Here is a 10249-nt window from a genome sequence, read left to right as displayed (position 1 = left end):
ATTATACTCCTGCTATGAGTGAAACCATCCGGTATTTTTCTTTCTCTTTCTGGCTTATCTCACTAAGCATGATCTTTTCTAGCTCCATCCAAGTTGCTGCAAAAGACGTGTGTTTCTCTTTTTTGGTTGCTGAGTAATATTCCATTGTATATATGTACCACTTGTTTTTAATCCAGTCATCTACTTTTGGGCATTTGAGCTGCTTCCATGAAAAACCAACTTTTACCCCTTCTCATATCACATTTTAACTTCCTCTGTGAAACTGTACCCTAAATTGTGGTTCATTAATGCCAAATGCTTAATTGCCTCTATTTGGAGGCTAACATGTATAGTGTTAGATGCAGGATCTCAAAAGTCATCTCACTTGTGAAGATTTGGTATCTCCTGGAAACACACAGGGCACCCCATTTGAACCTTTTGTACTCTGCTGCTCCCATGAGCCACTATTTCCTTCCACTGACACTGTCCGACCCAGCCCCAGCCTTCTTCCTTTTAGTTAAGGTCATCCTTTGCTTGGGATCAGTGCTGGTCTCTTCCAAAGACTGGCTTGTGGCCGAAGCTGTCCTGCAGCAGGGATTCCCTGGTTAGTGAGTATGGTAACAGGAGTTTTTTTGTGGGAGGGGGTTCCCCCCAATTCGAGCTGGTTTTATATAAGATTACTTTCCTTGTTGGTCTTGCAGATTCTTGCTAGGTCAGTGGCACCAACAATGATGAAAAACTTTCATGGCTACTGCTGGATACTTTTGAACTTCTAAAACCTTTTATGCTCCAGACTTGGAAACTGCAAATTTAAAAAGCTAACCAAACTGGAGAGTCATTTTAATTGGCATTTTAAAAACCTGCGATCTCTGTTCTCTTCTCCTTCTCCACCACCACCCAATATATTTGTGTCATTTGTTACAAGGAGGAAAACCATAAGGGTCAGATAAGGTTTTCCTTTTATCTATTTCTTTACATTCCAAGAACTTTGACCCCCAAATATGTTTGGCATTCGATTTGTAGTTATTACAAAACAAAACAAAAATTTAGGTAGGTCCAAATAAACAGAGGTATGAGTTAAACTCCTTTTGTAATTAGGGTTGTTACCAGACTTCAGAGAAATTGTCAAAGTCTTTGCTTTGGAATTATATTTGGAAATGCCTAAATTTTGGGGCTGTGGAGTTGTCAAATACTGCCTGGAATATTTTCCATGTACAAAAGTTGCTCCAGGGCATGTCAGGAAGAAGTGCTGGGCCCACAGGTCTGCTCATGTCTAGCTCTGTTTCCACAGTGAGTGTGCCCGGCCCCTCCCCTCTGCCAGGTCCAGCCCCTGTCCTGGAGCATCGTGATTAGCAGTTTTGTTGTGAAAATGCTTGAAGTTTTCCAGTCCATCTTCATATAGAAAGAGCAGTCTGTAGTCTTAAAAAGTTAACTTTTTAATTTCTTTTCTAGCTACAAAAGCAAGGCATATTTGCCATTAAGTATTTTAGGAAGTTCTCAAGTCATGAGACTCAGGAACCAGAAAATGAAGTCTCCTATAACCACTAATTAACAGTTCTGCATACAAACAAGGAAACTATCATCACCCCCCCCCCACCCCAAACACAAAGACACAAGTCATGTATCACCTTTCTGTTCAGAAAGGAGTTAAGAAAGGTACTTCTCCAGCAGGTATGTACTGGTTGGTAAATAACGTATGAACTTGCATGTGTCACACTCAGCCCTGTCTTCCCTGCAGAGAACCGCCTGATTCCCACCGAGTTACGACGGGAGGCTCTGGCCTTGCAGGGGTCCCTGGAATTCGATGATGCCGGCAGCGAAGGTGACCTTCCTTGACACTGTGCCAGCTCCCCTCTCTGCACTCCAGCCCACTGGCCTCCACATTCTTCAGTGCCTGAAAAAGACTACAGCTCCTGCTCTAGGAATTGTCCACAAGTGCCCTTGTGGCTCTGCACAGATGGTACTGCAGGGGAGTGCTCCCGGAGTGCTCGTGGTCCCATACATACATACCCACTTTCTATGCCCACTTACTCTCTGCTTTGTTAACTGTCCCCCTCCATAGGATCTGAGCTCTGCCGGGGCAGGACAGCAACCATTCTGTTCACTGCTGTGCCCCAACTCCCGGCACCCAGGTTTCATTTATTGCATCATTCAGCAAACCTGAGAGGATTCAAATGTTAGAAGTATTTCTTCTGAGGGAAATGAGTTTGTCATTTAGATATCCATTGTCATGGTTTCGCAGTAGCCTCTAGCTCTATATGCTGAATGTATAATTTAAATGCACTAAAATTAATTCAGATTTATAACTTCAGTTTCTCTGTCACATTTATGTTAGGCCAATGTGACTGGGGGTACCCTGTTGTCTAGTGTGGGCACGGAGCATCACCATCCTAGAAAGATTCGGCCAGTTTCAATTTAGCATTTCACTTTCCAAGACAATGTCATGTTCTTGCCCTTCGTGGTCCCAGGTGTCACCAGCCATGTGGATGACGAATATCGATGGGCTGGGGTTGAGGATCCCAAAGTCATGATCACTACCTCCCGTGACCCCAGTTCCCGCCTCAAGATGTTTGCAAAGGTACGAGTATTGAGGGGTTGGGGTGCTTGTGGTGTGTGGGGGAGTCTTGAGACCATCGGCCCCCAGCCCTGATCAGACTGTTGTTGTGCAGGAGCTGAAGCTGGTGTTCCCAGGTGCTCAGCGAATGAACCGTGGCCGGCATGAGGTGGGGGCACTGGTACGAGCCTGCAAGGCCAATGGGGTCACCGATCTGCTCATTGTCCACGAGCACAGAGGCACACCTGGTAAGGCTGGTGGGGGTCGCGGGGTGTCTGCTAGAGTGGCTGTCTGGGACCAGATAGGGTCTCTTAACTGAGTGTCTGGCCCTGCAGTGGGACTCATCGTCAGCCACCTGCCGTTTGGCCCCACGGCTTACTTCACACTGTGCAATGTTGTCATGCGTCATGACATCCCCGACCTGGGCACCATGTCAGAGGCAAAACCTCACCTTATCATGCATGGCTTCACCTCCCGCCTGGGCAAGCGGGTAAGTAGGGACCTCAGGGTGAGAGCTAGGGCTGGGGTAGGGTCACCAGGCTGGGCATTCACCACTTCCTTTCCCTCTCCCCAGGTGTCTGACATACTTCGTTACCTGTTCCCAGTGCCCAAAGACGACAGCCGCCGGGTCATCACCTTTGCAAACCAGGATGACTACATCTCTTTTCGGTGGGTCCATGGGCTGGGCCCTACAGCAGTGTCCTGATACTGTGTCTCCCTACTGTTGTTGACCCATGGCTGCCCCCTACTTCCCCTTACCCTAGGCACCACGTGTATAAGAAGACCAGCCACCACAACGTGGAGCTGACTGAGGTTGGGCCTCGCTTTGAACTGAAATGTGAGTTTGAGGCATTAAATCATGTGTGGGGTGGGAGCATGTTGGCTGTGCAGGTCACAGAGCACCCTCCCTTCCCCTGCAGTGTACATGATCCGCCTGGGCACTTTGGAGCAAGAGGCCACGGCAGACGTGGAGTGGCGCTGGCACCCATACACCAACACCGCACGCAAGCGGGTCTTTCTCAGTTCTGAGTGAGCCTGAATGGCTACTCTGGACCTGGACCTGGACCCGGCTGGGTTGGGGGTAGGGGGGTTGGCAGAATAAAGTATGTATGTCACACTGCTGTGTTTGCCTCCTCTCTGGCCATATTCCTATTACATACACAGGGTCCTGGTTTTACCCAGAGTAAATGTTAAAACCCTATGGAACACATACAGGTTGATCAGGGAAGTAATGACTATAAGAATTGCATCGTGCTGGCTGTTAGGACAGGCCTGTGAAGAAACAAAGCAGGCATGGAGCAAGAGAGGAAGGAGGACGTTGGTCAGTACTGTGGGCATTACTTGATGGCATGAAGGCACAGGGGCCCCCTACGTGGCCCATGCAAAGACTCTGAAATGGATGGTGCTTGTCACGGGAACAGAATTGGTCCAGTAAAGTGATTGGGGGTGAGGGTGAGCAGGGTCCCGCAGCTCCACAGCACTGAGGGAGAGGAGGAGCTTATGCCTCATGAGAGGTCTGTGCAGAACACAGATCTAAACCCCTGAAGAGAGAGGAGACTAATAACAAAGGCCCTCCCAAAGGCAGTTAGTGTGCTGATGGACTCTAGCTGCCACATGTAACGAGAGGTTGGTGATTTCCTATTTATCAAGTGTCAGACTTGTAGGGATAGGTCAATAGCTCATTCCACCCAACCCATGCTTAAGAGTGAAATAACGGGGAAAAATTTTTTTTGTACTAATCAGAAAGAAAACTACAGTGGGGATATCTCAAAATATCTCCCCACAAACTTCTGGGGTTAAAGTGATGTCTGCAAGCTTTCTCCACTGTAAACTTACAATTTTCCTTTGCAGTAAACACCATCCCAGACATGGCCCTGGGATGTGTACCCCCATAGCCCTGCAAGTGGACCCCCATCACCCTTCAGTACTCTGTCTACTCAGCTCTGTGAAGTGACCAGCTCAGCAAGCACACCAAAATCGCAAGCATGTAGGGCTCAGGCTTCACAGGATATTTGGAGGCCACTGCCAGACTGTAGGGGGTACAGGGTGAACAAGCAGCAGGGAGTCCCATTCCAGAACACGGCTCAATCTCTTGGGTGAAGAGCAGTGGAGAGGGCCAGACTGTTGAAGGAGGTCTTGGTCTTCCCATTCCCCATACCCAGGCTGAACTCAACAGAGCAAGCCAGGAGAGTGTGGATGCAGGGGGAGATAGAGAGGAATGGTGACTGTCAAAAGGCTATAGGCCAGGTTAAAGAAGAGGACAAGAGATAGATGCCCAATCTAGCCAGAAGCATAAGTGGATTACAGTCTCAGCCACAAATGTTTGCAGATCCCAGTTAATTACGCAAAAAAAGCCATATCCAAACTAGACACACAGATGCCTAGCTAGACATCTGTGTATCTAAATGTAGACAGATGGCCAGGGTTATTGTACAAGAAGGGAAGGCACTCAGCTAGGCATCCAGAAAGACCTGTGGCAAGACACATGGACATCTCTAGCCAATTGGAAGGTGACCCAAATAAATCAAAAGGCCATCAAGGATAGACAGCCCTCCCATCCACTCCCCACAACTAGACAAAGCCTGGCCCACCAGAAATACACCACCTATCCAGTCAAATAGCCAGACCTTCAGTTTGACAGACTTAACTTCTGCTAGTAAGAATCAGTAAAAACAAAGACTCTGAACAAGATAAGATTCCCCCAAGCCTACTAGAGAAATAGACCCTCTATCCAGATGGACAGATATACACATGCATTGATGAATCAGACACAGACCTAGAGCCCCTAGTAAGATCCCCAGCTTGGCATGACTCCCAGTTGCTGGGTCAGCTGTCCTGCATAAATGATACAGATGGCCCACTGACCCTCAATGCTGCCTCTGCTTCCCAGGCATCAATTTCTAGTAACCTAGGAACATCCACCAGGGTCCACAAAGATCTTTCAGGACACAGTGACTCCTGTCTGTTTACTCAGGTACTAGTCCTGAATGACTACCACCAGTATCCATGAGTACTCAGGAACTTGAGTCTTTATACTATCTATAGCAACAAACCTCCATGTTTCTCAGTGGTCCTGAGACTCCTGTATTCTGCCGCACTGAGACTCCATTAGCCCATGGCCATGAAATCTTAGCAACCCCCTCCCAAGAACCAGTTAATACATTAATCCACAGCCCGAACCAGTGATCTCTCAATGACTTCAAAGTACACCTCCCGCATTGGTCACCCTTCAACACTCAAAGACCTCAATCAAACTGGACTGCACAGAAGCCCTCCTGAGTTACATTCCTCCAAAATTTTTACATGCCCTGGGTCAAAAGTGGGCTAGCCCATCGGCCCATGGACCCAGACCAGTCCTGAGCAGGACCCCTATCCTTCTGTGCTCTCTCCAGCTTCTCCTTGGTGGCCCTGGCAGCGGGGCAGCAGTCCTCTGGCTTTTTCTTGCACATTTTCTGAAGATGAACGTGGGAGAACAAAAAAAGGGAGAGAAAGAGAAGCTCTTTAAAAGCAGTGAGAATACCTTGTCCCCTCAGGTCTCAGTTTCACAGAAAGGTCACGAGAATTGATATCCTCAAATTAGGACTGGATCTTGCCTGGCGCCCCCATTCCATCAAGCATAACCCAGAATGAGAAGGAACCTCTGCAAATACATAGATATAGAGGTGCCCCGTTTCCCTCGCACCGGTATCATTTCCCCCGACTTCCCTTGTGCAGATAGCCCGGAGCGCAACGCTCTCCGCCCGGGAACCGGAACCCGATCTCGGGGAACTTCTCCCCACCACCTCTGCCGCGCCTCTCTGGCTCCGACCCGAGGCGGTCTATCTCCTAGGAAAGCTGGTCCGGCACGTAGAAGGTAGTTGGAGGCGGGCCCCGGCGCGCATTCTGGACCCAAGTGCGACTGGACGTGGCGCGCAGCCACGACCCAAGTGCGGTAGGACATACTCAGCCAGCCAGCGCGACGGCCATTAACCCGGACGTGCGGGCTTTAGCCCCACTTCCCTGCAGCATCCCCAAAAGAAGGCCCGCGCCGCAGCTGGGGGCCAAGCGCCTGCGGGCCGGGCCCCACCGGTTCCAAGGGGCGTTGGCCGGGGGCGCGGCCCGCCTGCCGCTGCGCGCTCTCATTGGCCGCTGCGAGGCGAGGCGGGGCCGGGCCGCCAGCCAAGGCTGCAGCGTGAGCGCCAGCGAGCCGGACCCCGGCGCCCCGACGGACCTCGCGGGCTGGCGGCCGCACCATGAGCCGGAGCTGGGAAGCGGTGCGGAGCTTCCTGGAGCAGCTGGAGGCGCGGGGCGGCCAGGAGGGGGCTGTCCTCGCCGGCGAGTTCAGCGTGAGTGCAGCGGGTGGACGCGGTGGGCGCCCCTGCCCCGCCCGGCTCGGGGGCCAGACTTCTGCCCGAGTGCGCTCGGCCGCGCTGGCTCTCTGGCACCCGGAGTCTATGGAGAATCCTAGCTTCGAGCGCACTCTCTCTCTGCCCAGCCTCACTCTGCTGCGCGCCCTAGGGGTGTCTAGGTTCGCCCGCACGCTCAGGATCCCCGAGGCGAGGTCCAGAAGTTAGGCGGGGTCGTACACGCCCTTGGGCTGCTGGCCCCTTGCTGTACTGCGCGAGCCGGCCGGCGGCGGGGAAGGCGGCGGGGAGGGCGGGCCTCCCCAGGTGACTCGAAGGTCAAGGGTGCGGCCTGGAGAGAGGAACCAAGAGGCCCTGCTGGGAGCGTTGGGTGGAAGGGCTCTAACAGAGCGGCTCCTCGGGTGAAAGACTAACTTCAGTAACTAAACTGGCCTGAGGTTAAATAACCGACATTGGTGGAAAAGCGCGTAGCGCACCCTTAGCGCTCTCTGTGTGGGCGCCTCTGTCGCTACTTCTGAGGATTCTAAATATTCTTATGGGGTAGTGCAAACCTGGTGTAAAGGGGCGCTAGTGCAGCGTATTAGGCACCGCTTACTACAGGTAATTGAGATTGTTTAAAAAGATTTATCTATTTATGCACTTTAGAACTGGGGTACAGGCCAGAGGTGGGGGGGTGGTTGTTGGGAAGATTCGCCAGGGACAGAGTGAGGAACAGAACAGGCAGATCTACTGAAATACATTGCTGAAGGGAGCAGCGGATGAGTCAGGAGCCATAAGCCACGCCATGTGGGTCACCTCCCTGGTCTGGGATCCAACTTGTGCTGCAGTGGCTGCAGATAGCTTCATCATGCTGCTCTTTAACCCGCTGACCACCAGGGAGAGCCAGGTAATGAGATGTTTTAAATATAGTAACTTAGCTAACAAGTATAGAAACATTCTGTGCAAATAGGTAAACATCAAATTGATAAATATCAAATAAGTGGTAAGTATGTGCATATAAATTATATTATAAACAGCTATGTAATTAGGTACAGCAAATTGACTGATATAAAATAGTGAATACTTAAAAAATAAATGATTGTAAGTTACACAAAAAACAAATACAGCATATAAAGCTATCATTTATAAGATAAGCAGTTATTCAGTAAGTTTCTAAGTAATTACAAAATATAATTTAAAAGTATACATCTAATTTACACAAATAAAAAGTATAAATCTGATTTACACTAATATGGATATTTGTGGATATTTATGGATTTACACAGTGGATATTGTAGTATAAGAAATGTCTAATAAATGCAAAATATATCATTTGTACAATGTGAAAGTATATAAAGATGTAGGCATAATACCAGGTGGAGTATGAGGTCATGCCCACAAAGCTTGAGATGGCAGGCAGTGTAACAGTTTGAGTGGGGGGCACAGGTGGATGCTGAAAGAGGTGAGTTCTACCCACTCTGTACCTGGTGGGACCTTGGTAAGTCATTCTTAGTTTTTGATCTGCAAAGTGGGGACCTTGAGATGACAGTATAAACTTCGAGGCTGGCGGAGGGGTGAGGATCTTTGTGATAAGCCCTTAGCCCAGAGAATGTCTTTGCATTGTATTTTTACAGCCAGCCCTGTACTAGACCAACTGCCTTGCACCCCTAGGAGTCCCTCAGGATTCCAGGCCTCTGACCTACCTTTTCTCTTCCTCCGCCTCTGTTCATTCACCATACCTCCTACCAGGATATCCGGTCCCGCTCAATCTCCTGGAAGACTGACAATGTGTACTCCACGGAGGCTGGCTGCCAGCCGGAAAATGTGAAGAAGAACCGCTACAAAGACGTGGTGCCTTGTAAGTTGGGGCAGGGGGTAAAGTGGTCTTTGGCCCAACTCCCATGTGCAGATGTCAGCACAAAAACTGCCCTGCTGTCTTCCAGCCCCCTTCTCCCACCATCCCTAACCCCACACAGCAGCCCCTCGGTACACCTGGTGGGCTTCCTGCTGGATGTACCTTCCCGCTGCTGGCTTGTATCCAAGAGGCTGTCAGGACTCTGATGTCCCCAAAACCATGTTTCTCATCTCTCCCATTGGCAGATGATCAGACTCGAGTGATCCTTTCCCTGCTTCAGGAGGAGGGACACAGTGATTACATCAATGGCAACTTCATCCGGGTCAGGCTGGGGATCAGGGAAGGGGGAAAGGGTAGGGGTGACAAGGTGATCTTGGTGGTAAACTTAACCTTCACCAGGGCTCAGATGGCAGTCAGGCCTACATTGCCACACAAGGACCCCTGCCGCACACGGTGCTGGACTTCTGGCGTCTGGTCTGGGAATTTAGGGTCAAGGTCAGCTTTGGGGAAGGGTGAGGTGGGGCTGGCTTTCTTAGTCTTCTCTTGTTCCTCTCTTGTTCCTATTTCTCTCACCCCCTAACTCAAATCACCTCCTTCTCTCCTTACCCCTCTTGTCCAGGTGATCCTGATGGCTTGTCGAGAGGTGGAGAATGGGCGGGTAGGTGTCCTTAGACCCCTGGAATGCACACCCTTGTTCCTGGAGGAAAGTGGGAAATGCTGCTAGCTGTCTCCCTCATCCCAGGATTCAAGGGCCCGATGTTTTTGCAAGTAAAATACATTAGAACACAGCCCACTCATTTGCTGGGGTACTGTCTATACCTGCTTTCATGCTAAAATGGCAGAGTTTAGTGTTTGCAAGTTAAGTAGATTGTCAATATTTATTATCTGGGCCTTTATAGAAAAAGTTAGCCATGACCTCTCAGTGTTGTTATATTTGTTAAAAACTCGCTTTAGTTTTTATTCATTTTCTTGTTTTTCATTTTCTATTTTATTAATTCCTCGTCTTGATAATTTGCTTTCTTCTAGTTATTTTGGTTCAATTTGCTCTTCATTTTTTCATTTCTGAAGCTTAAATCATTGGTTTGAGGTTTTCCTTTTTTCTGTAAGAATTGCAGTAGCTGTATCTCAAAAACTTGGTATGATGTATCTTCTTTTTCAACTAGTTCAAAATATTTTCTAATTTCTCCTTTGAAACATAGTATTTGACCAAGGCTGATTAGTTTCCAAATCTTAGGAGGAGGGGGTTACCATGTATCTTCCTACTACTACCTTTTAGTTGGTTCCATTAACTAAATGGCATTAGTTAACAGCCTTCTAAAGGTCCTGAAATGTTTTATGACCATGAATATATCTAACTCAGTAAATAATCTGTGTGAGCTTGAAAACATTATATATTCTGCTTTATTGAGTGGGTGAACGTTCTGTAAATATCAAGTTGGTCAAGTTTGGGCTGAGTCTTTTTTGAAACACTTCTTTATTATCGCCTCTGTATTTACTATATTACATATCTACTGATTTCTGTAAATTTTCTATCAGTTG

At 48.9% G+C, this 10249-nt stretch overlaps 2 protein-coding genes across 2 annotated transcripts in view; both read left to right on the top strand.

The window, feature by feature from the left end:
* IMP4 (IMP4, U3 small nucleolar ribonucleoprotein) overlaps positions 1-3653 on the top strand; it is a 6624-nt gene extending 2971 nt beyond the window's left edge. Inside the window, exons 3-9 of the mRNA XM_004674738.2 lie at positions 1718-1801; positions 2448-2557; positions 2649-2781; positions 2869-3023; positions 3108-3202; positions 3298-3371; positions 3454-3653. Of these exons, the coding sequence (XP_004674795.1) occupies positions 1718-1801; positions 2448-2557; positions 2649-2781; positions 2869-3023; positions 3108-3202; positions 3298-3371; positions 3454-3566 (764 nt within the window). The 3' untranslated portion in view covers positions 3567-3653. The remainder of the gene's footprint in view (positions 1-1717; positions 1802-2447; positions 2558-2648; positions 2782-2868; positions 3024-3107; positions 3203-3297; positions 3372-3453) is intronic.
* A 3112-nt stretch (positions 3654-6765) lies between these two features.
* The window catches only part of PTPN18 (protein tyrosine phosphatase, non-receptor type 18 (brain-derived)), a 15114-nt gene continuing 11630 nt past the window's right edge, over positions 6766-10249 (top strand). The window contains exons 1-5 of the mRNA XM_012729174.1: positions 6766-6858; positions 8605-8713; positions 8956-9032; positions 9110-9205; positions 9330-9368. Coding sequence (XP_012584628.1) covers positions 6766-6858; positions 8605-8713; positions 8956-9032; positions 9110-9205; positions 9330-9368 — 414 coding nt within the window. The remainder of the gene's footprint in view (positions 6859-8604; positions 8714-8955; positions 9033-9109; positions 9206-9329; positions 9369-10249) is intronic.

This window comes from Condylura cristata, unplaced genomic scaffold, assembly GCF_000260355.1.
Source record: "Condylura cristata isolate star-nosed mole 26May11 unplaced genomic scaffold, ConCri1.0 scaffold00002, whole genome shotgun sequence".
Taxonomy (NCBI): domain Eukaryota; kingdom Metazoa; phylum Chordata; class Mammalia; order Eulipotyphla; family Talpidae; genus Condylura; species Condylura cristata.
The sequence above is the reverse complement of the archived record's forward strand: the minus strand, read 5'-3'. Positions and strand labels throughout refer to the sequence as shown.